The sequence below is a fragment of the Populus nigra genome, chromosome 5, assembly GCF_951802175.1.
Source record: "Populus nigra chromosome 5, ddPopNigr1.1, whole genome shotgun sequence".
Classification (NCBI taxonomy): Eukaryota; Viridiplantae; Streptophyta; class Magnoliopsida; order Malpighiales; family Salicaceae; genus Populus; species Populus nigra.
The window spans coordinates 5,512,595-5,534,190 of record NC_084856.1 but is presented as its reverse complement, the minus strand read 5'-3'; the positions used below and the strand labels follow the sequence as shown (position 1 = coordinate 5,534,190).

Sequence of the window (21,596 nt, the reverse complement as noted above, 5' to 3'; positions counted from 1 at the left end):
AGATGTTGAAAGCGGTGCAAAGTGCAAACATCAAGAACATATTTTTTTTGCTAGTTTTAGTTTTTTAAAAAAAAAAAATCAGAAACAGGGTAAAAAATTGAGTCCCAACAAAGTTTTCAATAGAAAATTCTAAAGATGTACAACTTGCGCAATCTACAAGCAGCACTGCCACGAGCCCGCCCCTTTCAGATCATTCAGCCTGTCCTCTTTTTACAACAGCTTGCTTACGGTAGTATGATGTAGAAGGCATAATGAGATATTGAGAGGGAACATGTCATCCGTGACTTTGTGTCATCTTCAGCATGTTGTTATTCACCGCACGCCCAAATTCGGAAGTTACACATTCATATTTTCTTTCAGCATCACAAGTTGGGTAATTGTACAGAAAATGCACGCCATTATATGCACCCGCCCGCTCACAATATTCTGAATTCCTGGAATTATCTAGTATCCACTATTACTGTTAAAAAGAAGATAGGCTTTCGGGGTGCATGTTACCATGAGATCTTTCAAGCTCTTGAAAGTTGTAAGATCATGCTTCATCCCCGTGAACTCCACATCGGAAAACTTGTTTTATAGGAATGAAATATGAAGCTGCCTGTTAGGGAAAGACAACAAATCTATGAGAACAAGAGAATGCATCCATCGGATTCTTATTTTTTATTTTTATTTGCGAGTGTGGTCTTTTTCAGTTTCTTTGGAATGAACTTAGTTTATACGAAATATTTTAGCATAGAGGTCCTGAACGCAAATGAAAAGGAGTTCTGCAAGGGCAATGATATCTAAGCATAGATAATACCACCGGAAGTTATCTTCCATGTTAGGTGAATAAAGGCTTCGACCACAAAATCGGCACTAGCAGTTTTTCTCGTGTCTTGGGTTTCGGATAAACGGGTGATGTAACAGTTGTGCAGCTGTGGTTCGTACAGATGGATCCCTCTGCAGGCATAGTCTTACAAAACTCCGTGCATCTTCTCATCGGTAACTGGGGATTTCGGGATAATCTTTGCTGTTTGAAATCTTACATATTGCAGCTACCTAATGAAGAACGAGAAGATAATAAGATTGGGTCCTAAACTCTTGGCTCAAGGTAGGGCGAAGTGATGCAGGCAGAAGTTAAATACGGTAATAAGTAAAAAAAAAAAACATAAAAATTGTAATCAGATAAAAAGGTTATAGATTTGAACCTAAGTTCAGGGGTTTTATTTTTTTAAAATAACAATTTTATAGTTCTTTTTCTTTAGAAGGTTTACATAACCTTAAATAGGTTAGAAACCTAACTCAACTGGGAAACAAAATAAAAATCTAAAATTATAAAGAAAATAAATATAAAATCCAAAATTAACAAGGAAAATTAAAAAAAAAAAGCTGTCAAAATCAAGGCCTAAGATGAGATTTTTAAAATCTAAAGATTCAACAGTTGGAATAACGATTCCATAACTACTCTAAAGAAAGCAACTTTCAAAAACTTATGTAAAAAATTAAGTGCAATCCAACGATCGGATCAAAAGTTATGGTCATTTTGAGTTGTTATTTCTGATTTGACACAACCAAACCTCTTAAGACTAAATCTGTCCTACTAGTCCATAAATACATTTAATAGAACCTTCACGTAATCTATCTAGAACAAATCTTCATTTAGTTGTGACAAACAAAACCTTAAATAGATCAGAAACCCTATCTTAACTAGAAAACAAAATAAAAATCCAAAATTACAAAGGAAAGAAACATGAAATCTGAAATTAACAAGAAAAATAAAAAAAAACTTCTCAAAATCAAGGTCCCATAATGAGATTTTTAAAATTTAAAGATCTTATAGTCGAAATAACGATTTCATAACTATTCCAAGAAAAACAATCTCTAGAAACTCACGTAAAAATTTGAACATGATTCAACGGTTGGATCAAAAATTATGGTCATTTTGAACTATTATTCCGATTTAGCATAATCAAACTCTTTAAGTCTAAATTTATCCAATTAATCCATAAATGTATTTAATAAATCCTCCATGTAATCTATTGAGGAAAATTTTTTATTTAATTATAGTAGATTAAGATATAAACACTCAGAATCACTTGTTATTACATTCATAACTGCAACATGAAGTATTGGACTTGTATACAATATCATACCCCCTCGTACCGGGTCCATGGAGGTTTAGAAGTTGCCATCTCAAGAACTGTGCAGCCTAAGCTCGAGGTAATGGAACCTTCTGCTCTCATGTTAACAATCTCTGTAGGAGGCTGTACTGCATCTGCACCACTTACAGTATCACTAGCTCGCTGCAACTTTTGTTGCTGACAGCCTGACACCCTTTATATTCTTGCAATAGAGTAGTCAAACATCACCAAGCTTTTCTTTCTTCATAAATCAAAATCGGAGCTTTACTCCGGGAAATAATTCATGTCGCAAAATTGACACGTCATGCTGTTAGCAACTTACAAGAGGAGCGCGTTTCTTTTAATTATGCGAGACAAAACCTTTTGAGTTTTCATTGTGATACAAATTTGTTTTTTTAGAAGAAAATTAATAAATATATGGATAGGCAAGACTCCATCCAGATAATTCATAATTTTAAATTTTAACATAAACATGATGCTTATCAAAATAAGTTTTATTTTATTTTATGAATACACTTTAAAAGAGAAATATTTTTTTGAAAATCTTCAATTATCTCACAACTAGATTATTTATCATGCTATGTTTTGTTGGTTAGATCAACTTTTTTAAAAAAATATTTAAATGTTGTTGGCTTGTTTTTTTAAAAAAATAAATTATATACGAATTAATTCGATATAACCTAGATGACTAAGCAAATTCAAAAACAATTTGAACAATTATAAAAAAAATATATAGTTTAACTAAAATACTTCAATGTAACATATTGGATCAATTTTGATCAAAACAAATTAATATATAAAATTTATAACTCGATTCATGAAATTGTGATAATCACATAAAAAAATTAAAAATATATATTAAATTTAATTCACAATCAATTTAATATTTTTACTATTGAATAAAATCTCAACCGATTAACGTGTCTTTTTAAGCTGTTAATTTTGACATTAACACAAACTTCTAATGAAATTGAAAAGAGATGCCAACTATACATATGTATACATATATATAAACTCAAATATGAAAGATCCAATTGTCTTTTTGAAAATCAAAGAGCTCAGTGCGATTGAATCCTTGAACTACAGACCTCTAAAAACGTATTAAGAAGCTTAATCCTTGATGTTAATGTTTAGTCCCATCTCTCAAGGTAGCAGAAGCATTATCTTGCTTTGTGGTTTGGTAATTTTAGGTCGGAAATGGTTTTGTGTTTTTAACAATAAGGAATAGTCATGTCATTTGTAGAAACTTGTTTATCTAAACAATGATCCTGAGCTTGTATAGGCAGGGAATGAGGATTCTCTATAATGTTTCTCGTAGATATTGGATCTTTTAGATTTTTTCCCTTGTGAGTACGCTTGATAAAAATGTCATCCACATGAACACCAAACCTTTTACCACCTCACGATTTTGTCAGTTTATCTATCCTCGCTGAAAAGTTAGAGATCAGAAATTAAAGGGAAGTGAGAGTTAAAAATTGAAAATAAAATAAAGATCTTGTAAGAACTCTTGCCCGAGAGACCAAAGCCACTACTTCTTTTTCATGATCCTCTCGTAACTCCATAACTTGAAATATATCATCACCCCAGAGTGAGAGAAGGAAGGAATGGCTATGAAGAATTGTTTCCAAGTTAGTTCAGTGAGTACTACCACCAGAGCTGGTGTTTGCTATCCATTTGCTCCTCTGGAAAAGCTTCAATTGCCAACCTGTAAAGGACCCAACACATCCAATTTATCGTTGTCTTCACCTTCTTCATCCTTTCCTCGCTCACTGAGAAGCAGATGCCAAAAATCCCGCGTTGTCTGCAAAGCTCGTGAAGCTGTAGATGCAGGTTTGCCAAATTCTGTCTTCATATCTTTTAATGCATCTCTTGTTTGCTAGAACATCATGGAGAGAACTATACTTGGAGCGATATTTGCTAATCCCTTTTTAGCAACTGTGTCGCCTGCTTATTGAAGGAAGTGAACAAAAATTGAGTTAAAATTAGATTGTCCTTAGCCGTGAATCTCCTTATGCAATTGCTAGTGACAGTGTTTCATGGAAGGGTATAATCTTCAATAAATCCAACAGAATTCTCTCTATTTTTTCACGAGGATGAATATTCTTGAAATTTGATCCATGCAAATGTTTGAAATGTGCAGTTCAAGTAGCGACAGATGCAAGCTGGGATACTGTGATTGGAAGCGAAACCCCTGTTCTTGTGGAGTTTTGGGCACCATGGTGCGGACCTTGTAAGATGATAGCACCGGTAGTCGAGGAGTTGGCAAAAGAATATGCAGGAAAGATAGCTTGTTACAAAGTCAACACTGATGACTGCCCTAATATTGCCACAAAGTATGGAATAAGAAGCATTCCGACAGTGCTGTTTTTCAAGAAAGGAGAGAAGAAAGAAAGTGTTATTGGAGCAGTGCCCAAGACCACCTTGTCTAATTCCATAGACAAGTATATAGATGCTTGAAAACAACAAACTATGTGGAGCTATGATGGAGCTACAAGTGCATAGCAATTCAAACTTTCTTGCATGGCGTAAATGTAACTATGAACTCAGTTCTTGTTCAAATTGATAATGCAATGTGCATCACTCTTTCTTCACCTTATGAATTCTCTTCCCTTAATCTGTAACTGTACAGAAACCCATTTAAGCGTATCATGCAGCGCATTGAAAGGTCCATTATTTAATTTGCAATTCATCTGGATTGCACCATGTTCATTTTGATTTGCCACAGCTCCTGATCGTGTTTTTAAGTGAAATGTCACCGTTATGGTAATTTGATTAATCAATGCTAGGCACGATACTAGAAAAACTAGTTGCCAGTTGGCAAGATCTGATGACAGACAGACCGAACACTTGACTAGCTTCCCTGCCTCGCCGCTTGTTTTCAGCCAAGCGGTTTAAAGGCATCACTAGCAAGCCCCCCTTATTTGCAACTCCTCGTGCTTCGCCATTCTAGAGATTTTACAACCCGGGAAAACAAAATGCGTTGGCTCAAAATTGAGCTGGTGAAAATTCTTTGTAGCTATAATTAATCCATCACTACTTGACATTATTTCATGAATTATGAGACTGGAAAATGAGCAGGATACACATGGAAAGAGCTCAACCAAAAAGCTATTCCTTCCCTGAATCCTCATTCCACGACTGTTAGAAAAGAGGCTGTATAGAATCATAATTAGGAAAACAATTAAAGTTAATGAGGCAACTCGAAGAGGATTTAATATTTCATTGATAAAACACTATGCTATATGTTTTACTTTTCCTCGAAAATTTAGTACAAAGTGGGAAGCAAGCCCTCAAGCCATTCCTTCGTGTAATGCCATCTTTTATGAAATTCTGCCCACACTCGTGCTGCACAAGCAGCTGTTGAGACATCAGTATAATTAACAGAACCTTCAAGGGGATGGTTTCCAATCAAACTGAAGATTACTAAACCCATTAACTGCTCCTAGCCCACTAGGCAGCTGGTTCCCCAAATCATGTTGATGATTCATGCTCTGGTCTCGTACCATCGATGGCATACCCATCCGACCATTCATTAAAGAGTTATTACCCATTGCAGCTCTGATTCCATTGACCACTGTAGACTGCACAAGTCCACCCATGGTGCCATATCCAGCACCCCCTATTCCAGAACTATTGACTGTCCCATTTCCCACCAGGCCATTTCCTCCATTGAGAACCGTATTGTTGCCTGTTGACAAAATCCCATTAACATTTTTCACGTCATTCACCAAAGAACCAACCCCAACCATTCCACCATTTCCATTAAGTTGGTTGGACAACATGATTTCATGTATGATTTTCTGGACAGAGCTTTGAGAATCACCATGGTCAGCCTCACCAGAAAGAGCTGGCTGTTGCAAGGGAATGTTTGCTGGTGAATTTGTGGAACTAATATGATTGGAAGCTGTCAAGGCACTATGAGATGTTTGTGGAGGATTATTTGATGATGAGGGAGTTGGTGACTGGAAAGGAGAAGGATTAGGTTGTGCCTGTGGAATCGTTCCAGAGGAACCAGGAGATGGAATCTGAACAGAGTTTCCTCCATAGGGACTGCTTGCATTATTCATAGAATTTTGGTGTCTTGAATTCATTGAATTTTGGTGGAGAAGCCCCACAATAGTGCTGGCAGACGTGGTTGTAGATGCTGTGGTGAGTGAGTTATTTACACTAGCCATACCATTGCTAGCAGTGATTTGCATTGGGACTTGGGCTGAACTTCGATCACTATTTGAGTTCTGGGGTATTGTTTGCAGTTGCTGCTGCTGCTGTCCCTCAGGCTGTGAAGCTTGACTATGGAACCCAGATGAAGAACCTGTCCTCCGAGGGAACTTGGCCAAACTCTCTGAAACAAAATAAGTAAATAAATAATTCAGTGCCCACTATGACAACATAGGACAGGTATGGTATGATGGTGATAAGTATGATTATCACAGCAACAGCACCATGGGCATGAATTTTTGCAGGAAACATTCACGGGGACACCTTCAAAAAATCACCAGCATAAAAGTAAAAATAATAAAATAATAGCCCAAGTAAGAACTCATCAAACATACCCATTGGTCCAGTTCCTGTTTCTCGGCTATAATCAATCAAGTCTTTCATACTATTTACCACTTCTGATATCTGCAATGATATGGAACAAATTATTATGAGAGAAAAAAATCAATTAGACAGCAGATAAATTCAGCAACCTCATTAAACATCCTTGAAATCACCATTATCCATTTGACATTCTTACAGTTAAAAATGTTTTCAGTGCCATATCCAGACTTGAAGGAATCATAGGTAAATGTTGACAAAATAATTAAGATCATTTTCAGCTTCATAGGTAAATGTTGACAAAATAATTAAGATCATTTTCAGCTGTTTGTGACAGATTTGTTAAAGCATGGGATAAGCAGGTAGAAGCCATCCAACTTCAACCAGCATTCATTACATTATCAAAAATTTACAACCCCAGATCATTGCAAAAGTTGTTTGTTGCAATAAAACCAGTAGTTCAGACCTAAAGATATTTCCAAGCCACAATTTCAAACAACCATGGTAGATAAGGAAATTTATAATTACAGTGGCAAATCAATGCCACAATATATTATAGAGATATTAATTAATCTATAGTGAATAGAGGATATTAATTACTATAATGAATAGAGGATATTAATTACTATAATGAATAGAGGATGAGGCAATACAATGTAAGCTGGGGTAAAAAGAAAACATATTTGCATAGAGGCAAGCTAGAAGCATACAGAAATCATGATATTCCAGTACAAAATCAGCTCTTAAACTGTTGTATCTAATGGAATTTAGTAAAGTATAATGAAAGTTGTTGAAAAGGTAAAGCAACTGCCAAATCTTGTAGGAAAGTGAGCCATCCATGTTCATCATGTAATATGTCCTCAAGTACAATCATACCAAAAATAACAGATAAATTAACACCTGAAAGATCTAGTTGAGAAAGTTGAGCAAAGATTCACGAGCAACCATATTATGGAAGGCAATTCTGTCTAGGCATGACTACTTGGTACAAATTCATTGCAATGAGCAAAAGGACAGCATAGGAGAGCACATATGCATCAAATACTGGGGAAAAAAATCCAAATCTAAACGGCGAATGAGAATGAAGAAGAAAATAAGAACACTTTCCTCTAGAAAAAAACAAAGTGAAAATGAACGAGTAAAGCTCAAATCGAAGACACTACAATATTTCAAACCAAAAGGTTCTCTTCAAAATTTTAAGAGACCCCAGACATACATCCTGTCATGGAACTAATTATAGAAAATGCACGCTACTCATGACATTTAACACTAAGCAACCACCAAGGAAATTCATGAGCCACAATGACCCTAAAAGAATTTAGGAAATCACCTGAAGGCACCGTACATATCTCTTAGTATATCCTAGATCGTTTACTAATGGCACTTCCAAGGCTTTTGCCAGTTGTCGAGCTGATGCAACAAACCTAAAGAAGGATAACTCTCAATTAACAAATAGAAGGCATGGACAGCACCATACATGTATTACAAAAAATGACATTGCCCATTGCTTTCATGTATAACAGTTCATAAATGAATGGATACAGAACTCATAAAAACACAAATTCCAGCAGATGTAGAGAAAATAAGTCTACAAACTATGAAACAAATGGTCAACCACAAAGGATGAATGGGAAGGTGCATAATTTTTATCACTTTGTGATAAATGTAAATTTTATCCCTTACATGTCATAAATCTAAGTAAATGCAAACTCAATCAAGACATAACTAGAAACATCCCTCCAACCATCTCTTAAATAATCTAATGAAGAATAGAAAAACTATGTTTGTAATGTAGTAACTGATAGTCTAGTCTCATATCTCTCATGGACATCCTAAGCAAAGATGAGAAGAAACATTGTAACCAAGTATTAATTTACATTTGTGTTCAATATCACAATCACACCATATAAATTCAGCTTGACAAAATGAATGAAAGATCGCTGTACATATCTAATGGAAATATTGAAAATCATTGAGCTTGATTGCCAAAGCAATGGTACTCAAATAATTGCAGCAGCTTTGTCACTATCGATACTGCATGCTCAACCAAAGGCTCATGGAATAAACACAATGTAGCAAGACAACTTACATGGTACAATTATTTTGCAACTCTGGGACAGATAAATTGGACGATGCAGTTTGAGCGGCAGCCTGATACTTTTGAGCTGCAGCACCAAGCTGACTTACCTGCAAAATGTAAGGAAAAACACTGAATACTTGATTTATATTTGTAAGCAGGAATCATCTTATAGCCCCTAGATACCATATCACAGAAAAACCTGAATTCTTATCATTAACCACTTAACATAAGGGTTTGTTCAGTGACGAACTGAATATCGAGGTGAACTGGAAACTAAAGGTACTTTGGGCATTTCACAAAAATCAACAAGGCTATAAACCACATAGAAAATAACACATAATAAACACAACCACACAAGCAAAAAGTTTCCACAGGGCATTACTTAAAATCAATGTTTGTTCGTGATAAACTGGATATTTAAGGTGTTTTAGCCTTTTATGGGAATGAAAAGGGCCACGTACCAGACTTTGCTAACAGCATGTCCATATAGAATCACCAAATATATAATCAAACTACAACAGAAGTATCACAAAATCAGCTACATCAAGGTCCAATTCAATTCATTTATCTTATCCTGATCCACTGACCATCTCTATGGAAGCACAAATCTTCCTAGTGCTGTGAGTTAAACAAGCATCAGTACATAAAGATGACATGACAAGTAAGAAGAAAGAATAAAAACTTAGTAATGGTGCTCTTTCATACCAAAACTGATTCTGAGCATTATTTCTAACAAGCTAACACCAAAAGCCACAAACAAATTCAATTAATTTCACTTTGAATGAACAACATACAAGGATTACACTGATCAATGTTATTCCACATGCATCAAGCATGTTGATTGAAAAAGATTGATTAAAATAGCAATTCTTAACCTACTTAACCCATCATCAAAATGAATAACTTGTGCACAAAAAGGTACATATATTACTGAATATTGAACATATCAATGTCAATCAGCTAAAATAGTGTGGGTAAAAAACAGTTTCCAACAGGAATTAAAAGTAACTAATTAGGTGAAGTGAGGGTAACCTGTGGTATCAACAATCTTCGAGGTATAAGCTCTTCATGCCGTCGAGCACAAAACTCCCATGAGCATATCTGGCAAAAGAATGGAGGAACAGAAGACAGAAGAAATCAGCCAACACTTCCTGAAGAATTTAGAAGTAAGACGAATTCAGCTTCCTGAAGAATTTAGAAGCTTATAAAAGCAAAAGGGAATTTCTCCAAAGTATAACCTTCAAATCTGGAGAGAAGACTATCCGTAGTTGACCATCACGAACAACACGAAGTTGCTCAAAAACACTTTCCTGTATTGCTTTCGCATAATCCAGAACAATTTGACCGGATGAGTTCTGATATTCACGTGGCATATCAACATAAAGAAGTTCTTCCAAGGTACCACTTTCATATTTGATTTTGAAAAGCCTGGGAAGAACCTCAACAGTTGCCTCTGAAAGTACAGAAGATCAAAATCAGATATAACATGATCCAGGGGCAGTTTTACAAAGAGACAAACTCATTCAAACTAGCACTGTCGAACAGTCTTATCCATGGACAAAAACAACATGCAATGAATTACAAGGATTCTGAAAATCTAACATACCAAAACCCCGGCCTGGCTTGCGATTGCAAATCTCACAATGCCATACATCCTGCAACATTTGCACGAATCATTACAATTTGCATCCATAATTGGCTCTACAAGAAATTAAGCAAGTTTTATCAAAACTATATAACTAACTTCTCTTGCATAGCTACCACTAACATCATGGGAGCATCTTTCTTATTTTCTGGATTACATATAAGCATCCAAAAAGAACATTAAGAAGATACTATGAACGTATAGATATTTGAAATGATATACCTAAGTGTCTATTTTCACCAAAGACACCAGTATAGAAGAACTTGATTGAATTTACTTCACAACAACAATTTTACAAAATCACCAAGTTTTTTCTAGCAGCAGACCTGAGGGAAAACACCAGCTGTTTGCCGGCCACCTCCATACATAGAAACACACCACTTCTTTTTTGCATGGGGAGCAAAGAACTCAGAAACAAATTTCCTCCAGAAATCAATGTTATTGTCCTGCATGAAAGGTAGGGAGCTATTACAAATAAATAAATAAATAAAAAAGAAGCCAAAAGCAAACACTGAGAACAAAATCTTTTCAAGGACGTCGTACTTCAGGTCTGCGCTGCTGTTGATGCATGTAATTTGTGAGACGACGGGCACACATCCCAGGTTCATATACTGATTTTACTGGAGATCTCAAAGGTAAGTTCTGTTGTTGAAATTGTTGTGGTAATTGAGGCCTTTGCTGAGGTATTGCCTTCAAAAGTTGCTGCTGCTGTTGCTGTTGCTGTTGCTGTTGTTGATGCATTTGCAGAATCCTTTGCTGATGCAAAAGATTTAGTTGTACAACAGCCTGCTGAGAAGACTGCCTTGACATGTGAAGGAACTGCTGCTGATGCTGCTGCTGCTGCTGCTGCTGCTGCTGATGCTGCTGCTGCTGCTGCTGCTGCTGCTGCTGCTGCTGATGCTGTTGTTGTAAAAACAAAGATTGATCTGAATGTTGCGGTTCCAACTTTACCGTTGACAAATTTCGCATCATCTGAATTTGCTGTGGCTCCAACTTGACTGGACCCAGATTTCTCAGTGGCTGCGGCTGCTGTGCTCCATGTTGATCATTTGTCACATGTGGCTCCATCTTAACAGGTCCAACACCAGCTAACCCTCCTCGTATTGATTGAAATTGATGTTGCTGCTGCACCTGCTGGGCGTTGTGAGAGCCAGAGAACTGTTGCATTGATTGCTGACCATGCTGGAAACTTTGTGCTTCAAGTTGTTGGGACTGTTGTTGATCGGGCAACAACTGGTTGCCGGAAGGACTTGAAAACTGTTGTCCCTGAACTTGACCTGAAGGTCCAGGATTAACCATATTTGACGGTACAAATGACGATGGAGGAGCATTGAAACCCATTCCGTTACCAACATTTGAAAGTGGATCAGACTCTGCCCCGGTATCAATATTTCCACGCTGACTGCTCCCAGGCCCAGGAAGTCCAGGATTTGGACCTCCGTTCCCAAAAGACTGGTTCAGGAGGGAGGGCACATTTCCAAGCATGCTCATGTTATTAAACTGAGTACGGGGGGACATTAGAGAAGGGAATGCTGTTTGGGAACTCAAAGGACCACCTTGAGCTCCCAACATCCCCGAATTTGATCTCAAAAGTGAAGGAGAAACAGACTGGGCACCCCCAATTGGAGTAGGCGGCCCCGAGGGTACCATCTTACCAAGAATCACAATAAAAAAAACACTATTTGGAGTACAAAACTATCTAAAACAACATAAATTGAATAGCCTAAAATTGCATAACAAAGCAAGATAAAGCACTCAGACAGCTGGACTTAGTCATCACTTGAACTCCACATCCAACACTGCAGACATCAACGTCCTCAGTATGTGCCAAATATGTTTTGTGCCTGAGCAAATGGTGCTGCGTTCTCTGAAACATGAGGCACACACCAAAGAAGACCAGAAGCAAAGATGAATCTTCGATTCTGAACATTCTACAGCCGCGCTGTCTTGACACGACCAGCGATCTTTAAATGTTTCTCGCATGAATCTCTGTATGACATGAGCAACTTCAGATCTATGTGAATCTATATAAAGCTAAATAATTCAAAAATAAATAAAAAACACCAAATTTTCGCTGCTAAATAAGTTTTTGAAGTAACTTTTTAGTGGAAGGATAACACATCTCAAAATCCCAACAAATTAGCTAACAAAGAACATGTCCCAAGTCAAAAAAAAAATATATATATATATATATATCAAATTAAATAAAAATCATAAAATAAAACCTTATTCACCCTATCCAGAATCTCGAAATCCAAACAAAGACTTCAAGATTAAAACTTTTAAAGAAAAATTAAATAAATACTCAAAACAGAAACAAGTAGTTTAGAAAGGCTGAGAAATACACTAAAACAACTTTGTTGGAGCTTCAATAAACTAGAAAGAATACAAAACTAAATAAAGAATAATGGGTTTCCAAGGAAATGACAAAAGTTGAAGAATTTGAGCTGAAAAAAACGTGAAATCAACAACTTACCACAATACAATACTCAAGTTGATATCCTCCCAAGAAGATTTCTTTCAATGAAACTACAATCTCAACAAGAAAAAAAAACACTTTTTACTGAATACAAAGAGGTGTTTTATTTGAGTTAAAAAGCTCTCAAGACTCCAGGGTCCTGTTTTGTTTCACTCATCCTCTTCAAAAATCTAATCTTTCTCTGTTGTCTTTCCTTTTTTTAGTTCTCTGTAGATGTTTGTGCTGTTCTGTGTCCTTGTTTGTGTGCTGCTGAATCTAGAGAGAGAGAGAGGGAGATTATTTTTCAGAGAGAGAGAGTTGAGAGAGATTGTGTGTCTCCTTGCGGACGTCAAATTTGTATCCGATAGGATTTAATTTTTTTCTTCTTTCATTCTTTTTCTCTCTCTAGAAAATGTAGTCAAATGCTATTCTTTCTCTATTCCTTCATTCGCTTATGTGTTTTTTTATGTGGATGTTACATGTATGCTTTGTATGCATGTACTTATTACATGACATGACATAACATAACATAACATCATGCACAGGTTTGGGCCTGTTGCATCTCAGGACTCGAAAATGACATTGGATTTGTGGTTATTTACAGAGATATCCAGTTAGGGTTGGCGCTGTAATGAATTCTGTGTGAGCGCCTGGACCGTTTCTGTCTGTTGACTGTTTTGCCATGTGTCCTCTTTGTTTTTTCTTTTTTTCCTTATTTCTGAGGACGAGATCGTAAGATTTTATGCTAGTAAAATTTTTGCAGTTAAGGGATTGGTGAAGATTAAACTCTTTGTATTTTCAAAATATTTTTGAAAAAAAATTATTTGTTTTAAATTTTTTTTGTATTTTTAGATTATATTGATATTAAAAATAAATTTTAAAAAATAAAAAAATATATATTATTTTAATATATTTATAAATAAAAAATATTTTAAAATTTTGATAAATTTAGCAGTCTTTTTTTCTACCGAGAATGTCATGTCACCTTCACACGTGGAGTTCTTAGCTCCCTCTTTGTTACTATGCAACTAGTACAAGGTGTATTATGATATCAACATTGAATTATTTGTAAAATGCTGAATATTAAATTAATTATTACTTAAAACATTTAATTATACATATTTTTATAATTTAACAATTATTTATTCATGTCTTTTCATATAATTCACATTTTGGGTTAAATTTCTCTTTTGTTCTTATTCCTTGAGAATTGTATATGTATAAAAAAAAGCAAATACACAACAAAGTTAAACTATAATCTTGCAGTCATAAATTTATTTAGCCATAAGAATATGGTATTGGTTTGCGATAATTGAATTATGCATCTTTTAAAATGATTTTGAAACCTTATTAAAGAATATTAATTCAAAGAAAGATTTATGCTATTAGATGATTTCAAGAATAATTCATAAATATTCTTTTACTTTAGAGTTTTGTTTTCATAGTATATGAAATGATGTTTTTATTAATCATTATGTTTTTTAAGTTAATAAACCCCATAAGATTTTATGAGTGTTTGGTAATACAGTGAAAAATATTTTTTAATTAAAAATAAATTAAAATTATTTTTTTTATTTTTGATATAAATACATCAAAATCATAAAATTATATGCTTGAGCAAAAAAATAATAATTGAAGCAACAATATGAAGCATAGCATTTAGTTGGTTAAGAGGCTATAATTGTTTTTTTTTTCCAGACAATATGGAAATTTTTATTACGGTGTATGCCGAGATGTAACACATGTAAATGTTTGGTATTATATATAATATATGATATTTTTTATTAAAAAAATTAAAACAATAAAAATATAAAAATATAAAAAAATCAATTTAGTATTTTTTTAAATAAAATATACTTTTAAAAATCAAAGTTAAAAAAAAAAAAAAAAAGAGAGAGAAGCTATCACGCTCTCTACACTCTGGAAAACGAACGGGTATAAAGGCTCGAAGGGGAAACAGTGATCCATGATCGCATGCACACCATCTAGAAGAGAATTTGCACGGCTCAGGCCTCAAAGTACTTTAATGTGCATTGGATCAGTGAATGTAAATACACACTCACTTTTTGTTCGTTTGAGTGTCTCAATCATGGCCGTTGAAGGGTCCCAGGCCCATTCAACTATTTTTAGCACTTTGAGCTTGGACGAGTAGAGAAATGCATGGTGGTGGATGCCGTACTGTCATCCATTCGAATTCTTTCTTGTTTTCATGCTTTTGTATTTACCATATTGTTAGGACTAGGACCTGATATGGAGCGCAGATCGAATCAATTTTTCCAACATATAAAAGAAAAATCGAGGTATTGCTGACGTTTTTTAATAAAATAAAATTATATGAAGGTTAATCTAATTGATTGATATGTCTAAATATAATTTAGATTATCGGTAAAAATATAATTTGATTTAAAAAATTCAAAACAATATTTTTTTAAGAAATAATATTGAAATGACAATATATTGAATCAATCCAGGCTAACCTGGAATAACCTGTTAAGTCCGTGACTTCAATCATGAGACCAAGATAACCTCATATAAAGTAAATTCAAACAAATTATGAAGATTAATTATCAGCTAACCAATTTTGAAGAATGAAATCGAAAAAAAATTTAAAAAATAACAAAAAAAAATTATCAAAGTTAACCTATCAAACTTATGACCTGGGTCATAAGATTGGAATAACCTTATAGAAAGTAAATAGAAAAATGGCATGAGTCAACTCAGGTTAACTTATTAAACCTGCAACCAAGATAATGAGACTATGATAAACTCATAGAAAGCAAATCAAAATAAATAATGAAGTTTAATTTTCAATAAACTCATTGTTGAAGGTTGAAATTGAAGAAAAAAATTAAATAAAAAAACAATAAAACGACTTAAGTTTACCCGAGTTAACTCGCAAAACATGTAACTAAGTCATAAAACTGAGATAACCTCAAAGAAAACAGACCAAAATAAATCAAGAAGCATAATCCATAATCAACTTCATGCTTGATGATGAAATTGAAAAAAATTCAACTAAAAAAGATTAAAAAAAAAACTCGAGTCAACTAAGTTAACATACCAAACTCGTAACCCGAGTCATAAGACCGTCATAACCTCATAGAAAAAAAACTAAAATAAGTCATGAAAGTCTAATCCTCAATCAACCTTATCGTACGTGGGTGCGCGACGTCCAAGGGGGTCGTTGGAGTCGCCACCTAGTTGTTTTGTTCAAAGTTGCTAGGAAACCTGGGTGTATTGGTCTTGTCATAGGTTTGAGGATAAGGGACTGGTTGTGCCTAATCCCCAATAAACTTCATGCTTAATGATAAAATTAAAAAAATATACAAAAAAACTTATTGCTTGAGTTATGAGACCGAGATAAACTTATAGAAAGAAAACCAAAATAAGTCATGAAGCCTAATTACCAATCAATCTAATGTTGAATGATGAAATTGAAAAAAAATATCAATTAAAAAAAATCAATAAAAAAACAATAAAACGACTTAAGTTTACCCGAGTTAACTCGCAAAACATGTAACTAAGTCATAAGACTGAGATAACCTCAAAGAAAACAGACCAAAATAAATCAAGAAGCATAATTCATAATCAACTTCATGCTTGATGATGAAATTGAAAAAAATTCAACTAAAAAAGATTAAAAAAAAACTCGAGTCAACTAAGTTAACATACCAAACTCGTAACCCGAGTCATAAGACCGTCATAACCTCATAGAAAAAAAACTAAAATAAGTCATGAAAGTCTAATCCTTAATCAACCTTGTCGCCCGTGGGCACGCGACGTCTAAAGGGGTCGTTGGAGTCACCACCTAGTTGTTTTTGTTCAAAGTTGCTAGGAAACCCGGATATAGTGATCTTGTCATAGGTTTGAGGATAAGGGACTGATTGTGCCTAATCCCCAATTAACTTTATGCTTAATGATGAAATTGAAAAAATATACAAAAAAACTTATTGCCTAAGTTATGAGACCGAAATAAACTTATAGAAAGAAAACCAAAATAAATCATGAAGCCTAATCCCCAATCAATCTAATGTTGAATGATGAAATTGAAAAAAAATATCAATTAAAAAAGAAAAAAAAATATCGAGTCAATCAAGTTAACCAGTCAAACCCGTGATACAGGTTATAAGACCGAGCTAACCACGTATAAAGAAACCATAATAAATTATGAAGCTGAATCTCTAAGAAACTAAATGTTGAACAATAAAATTAGAGAAAAAAAATATAGATTTAGAAGAAGAAAAAAGCGAAGAAAAAACACCATTATTGAAATGAATATTATTTTTATGAGGTGGTGCACATTAAAAGCACTGTCATTTTTAGTTTATACTATAATAATTTCTTTTAACATGTTACTAGATGATTGATTCACGTTATGTCATGAGTTGAATATTTTTTTAACATAAAAAACAATTTTTAGGTGTTAATAATTTTTTCTAGTTAAAAAAATAAAATGTGTAGGGATTGATCTAATGTGATCTAGTCGACTTGGTGAATCCAAAACAACCAAGATGACAAGTAAAAATATAGTTTGACCAAAAAAGATTTAAAAATATATTTTTTTTAAATATTAAGACAACAACATATTAGATCAATATGGATCAATCAGGTTACTCTGCCAAATTTATGACCCAAGTTATGAGACCATAATAGCCTCATAGAAAACAAATCGAAACAAATTATGAATGTTAATTCCTAGGCAACCTAATGTTAAATGATAAAATTGAAACGAAAATAAATTAAAAAAAGACAAGAAAATAGATGAGTCATCCCGGGTTAATATGTTAAACTTGCGACCTGGATTATGAAACCAAGATAACGTTATAGAAAGCAAATCGAAACAAATTATGAGATATGATTCTCAATCAACCCAATATTGAATAATGAAATTAAAAAATCAATTAAGAAAAGGGACATAAAAAAATAACCCGGGTTAACCTGCTAAACGTGTGACCTAGTTCATGAAACCAGGATAACCTCATAGAAAGCAAACCAAAATAAATTATAAAGTGTAATTCTCAATCAACCTAATATTAAAATATGAAATTGAAAATAAAAGTCAAGTAAGAGAAGAAGAAAAAATGTGTCAACCAATTTAACCTATTAAACCTGTGATTCGGATTATGAAATCGAAATAACCTATAAAAAGCAAATTAAAAAAATTAAAAAAAAAACCAAATAATAAAGAATGAAATATATATATATATAATGAAAAAAAATTGAAGGATGGATATATAAATAAAATAAAAAATATATAAGAGCATCTACAATGTTTTCAACAAATCTTTTAGTTTCTTTTAATTTAATTTAATTTAATTAGTTGCAATTATGCCCGTCATTAAACTCACAAATAACATGAGATAAGATTGACATGCAAATCCTAATGGTAGAAAGCTCGAGTTTAATTAATATATCTCGAAACTAAGAAGGAAATATAATATTGATATATACTCATTTATAAAGATCATATGATAAAAAGAACAATTTACAAGGGATCTTGATACATTTGACAAGTTCCATCCTTTATAAAATTACAAATCAAATGCAATGAAAAAAATTTATAAATAAACCAAATCTTTTATCCCAAACTCTACACATACACATACATAGACTTGTAATATCTCCCACACCTAGTTAACATGTAAAATTTTGCTAAAAAGGAAAATTTAAATGGACATACTCCTACCCACTCATACTAGTTAAAAACTATAAATCATTTTCTAGAATCAATATTCACTCTAGAAAATCTTTGTCACAAATAACCATAACAACATTTTAAGGTTATGTTTACTTGTGGAAAGTTTTTCAATTTTTCACAAAATAAAAAAATACAAAAAATATTTTTTTTATTAAAAATAATTTTTTAAATACATTTGTTTTTGTCTCTCTAGTTTTATAGAAAAAAAAAACAATAACTATTTATTTTTCAAATTCTCCATTATAAAAAACACAAAGGCTTTATTTTGTCTATGTATTTTTTTTATCTTCATTCTTTTATTAAAAACATAATAAAAAATTATATTTTTCTTTTAAAAAATTGTAATTAATAAAAAATCTCACTCTAATGGTCACAGATGCTACATAAAAACCACTCATTTCAAGAATATAGTTATGGCTGAAGCCGTAATAGACCCAACCCATCCATAACTCCAATAAGTATCTAGCTCAATGTGCCTATTTTGTCACATATGCATAAAGGTGGGTTAAAACGCACACAAATACTTGTATAGGTTTAATTAAGGCTTTAAAGATTCTTAGACTCTACAAATATATAATACATTAACTCAAGCATCTTCATTATCAATTTTGGTATATAGAAATTGGTGTTACTCATCATGTCATCTTTGACTTAATAAATATCAACCTTCCTACTGAAAAATACACTAGACATGATCAACTTTTAGTTGGTAATGGTAAAGGTCTATGCATTCATAATATTGATTTATATATCATTTTCTTCTTTTCCAAATATTTCTTTCTCGATAATGCTCTTCATATTCCTCGTATAAAAAAAAGTCTTCTCTTTATTTATTAATTCTCTAAGAATCATCATATTTGTTTTGAATTTTACCTTTTATTTTTGTGTATAAATGATCAATTCTCGGTAGCCACCCTTCTTAAAGGCAAAAGTAATCATAGACTCTACCTATTACAATATTTTTTTCAAGGCTTTTTGTTCCCTTATAGTCTTTCTTGGTAATCAAACCTCTGTTAATAATTGACATCATTGTCTGGGTCATCTTGCATTACATATTATTCATCAAGTTCTCTTCATACATTAGTTAGTTGTTTCTAATAATCCCTTAAATAATGTTAGTCACTCTTATCAACTTGGCAAAAGTCATAAATTCTCATTTTATTTATGTAGTTCTATTTTAGAAGGTCTTTTAAATTTATTATTTACATATGTATAGGATTCGTTCCCCCAACTATCTTCTAATATAAATCTTTATTATCTTTGTTTTGTTGATAACTATTCTAAATACACTTGTTTATTTTCTATTCTTCAAAATCTAATGTCTTTACTATTTTTATCCATTTCAAAAATTATGTTGAAAGATTTATTGGGCGTCATATAAAAGTTGTTCAATCATATTAGAGAGGTAAGTTTAGGAAATTACATCATATCCTCACTTCCCATGGTATTTCTCATCCTCTCTCTTGTCCCCATATACACCATAAAAATAGCCTGATTAAACATAAACATAAACATTGAGTGGAAATAAGTCGCATTCTCTTTATTGCTATATATGTTCCAAAAACGATATTAGGATAAGGTGTTTTCCTATGTTACCTATATTATCAATCAACTATAATCTCTCATGACTAACAATAAGTCCTTTATTAAAATATTTTATAAACAAACTTCAAATTATAATTAAAAAAACATTTGGTTATGCTTGTTGGCTTGCAATAAACACAAGATGAACTTTTTATCCTCTAGTTATGTCTTTCTAGGTTACAGAACAAACCATAAAGGTTGCAAATGTTTATACCATTTCACTTGCCAAATTTTCATTTTTATTAATGTTATTTTTTTATGAATATGTTTTTTTATTTGCTACAATTTCTCCGTAAACTTCTTTTTCTAACAATGATGCAGGTATGATATTACCACCAACAATTTGACTTCTATAGCTAACATCTTTATCTATAAAATTATGAAGACTCTTAAATGGTCTTTATTGCATCTTCTTCAACATCAACTACAATTTTTGCTACTAATCTAATGTATTTATAAGTGTCTCAAACTTCTATGCAAACTTGAACTCACAATAATATTTTTAAGCCTAAAAGATTTGTAGATGGTACTCTAACTCACCAACCTACTGCACTTCTCACCATAACACCAGCTCTCATAGCTTTAGTGCTCATAAAGCCCACAACTTTTAGCAGTACAGTTAAATACTTATAATGTCATGCTCTTGTATAAAATAGAACATGGACTTTAGTCCTTCTAATTGTTAAAATGAATTTAGTTGATTACAAATAGGTATTTAAAATTAAAAATTAAGCCAAAGGATCACTTGAGAGATATAAAGACTCGTCTTATGGCCAAAAGGTACCACTAACAAGAGGGACTTGACTATGGTGAAACTTATAAACTAGTTGTCAAACCCATTACAATTCATCTTATTTTCTCTATTCCATTTCATTAATTTGGGGTTCTTACAAATTTGATGTTAGCCTTTCTACATGGCATTATCAAATAAGACGTTTTCATAACTCAACCTCCAGGGTTTAAACTTCTTTATTCTCTTGGCCATGTCTATCATTTAAATAAATCTCTTTATAGTTTAAAGCAAGCTTCAAGAGCATGATACTCTCGATTTAGCCATAAACTGCTTGAATTGGGTTCAATAGGCTCTAAATTCGATACTTCTCAATTTATTTATAATGATGGATCAAGTCTAGTTTATATCCTCATATAGTTTGATGACATTATTATAATTGGGCCAGACTTGATACTTATTACCTCATTACTCCTTAATATAACTTTGCACTAAAAGACTTTGAGTCATTGCATTGTTTTCTTGGAGTAAAACCCCAATTTACTACAGATAGGTTGTATATATCCTAACAACGCTATATCTAGTAACTTTTTTAAAAAGTAAACATGTATCATGTAAAGCTCATCTCGTCTCTTAAGGTATTTATAACTACTCTTTCCTAAAATCATGATGATTCCTTTTCTAGTCCTACCATATACAGAAGCATAGTTGGTTCCCTCCAATACTTAAGGTTCATTAAATT

General features: G+C 33.0%; 2 protein-coding genes across 2 annotated transcripts; one reads left to right on the top strand and one right to left on the bottom strand.

The window, feature by feature from the left end:
* The first annotated feature begins 3,566 nt into the window (after nucleotides 1-3,566).
* On the top strand, nucleotides 3,567-4,711 carry LOC133693627 (thioredoxin M-type, chloroplastic-like). The gene is made up of 2 exons (XM_062114872.1): nucleotides 3,567-3,950; nucleotides 4,261-4,711. The coding sequence occupies exons 1-2, from the start codon at nucleotides 3,725-3,727 to the stop codon at nucleotides 4,575-4,577; spliced, it is 543 nt and encodes a 180-aa protein (XP_061970856.1). The 5' UTR covers nucleotides 3,567-3,724; the 3' UTR covers nucleotides 4,578-4,711.
* A 596-nt stretch (nucleotides 4,712-5,307) lies between these two features.
* On the bottom strand, nucleotides 5,308-13,239 carry LOC133693643 (transcriptional corepressor SEUSS-like). The gene is made up of 10 exons (XM_062114896.1): nucleotides 12,861-13,239; nucleotides 10,928-12,373; nucleotides 10,711-10,830; nucleotides 10,346-10,394; nucleotides 9,978-10,192; nucleotides 9,772-9,840; nucleotides 8,749-8,846; nucleotides 7,990-8,083; nucleotides 6,674-6,743; nucleotides 5,308-6,462 (listed from the first exon to the last, which is right to left on the bottom strand). Exons 2-10 carry the CDS (start codon nucleotides 12,032-12,034, stop codon nucleotides 5,510-5,512), a joined length of 2,775 nt encoding a protein of 924 aa, XP_061970880.1. The 5' UTR covers nucleotides 12,035-12,373; nucleotides 12,861-13,239; the 3' UTR covers nucleotides 5,308-5,509.
* Between the last annotated feature and the right edge of the window lie 8,357 nt (nucleotides 13,240-21,596).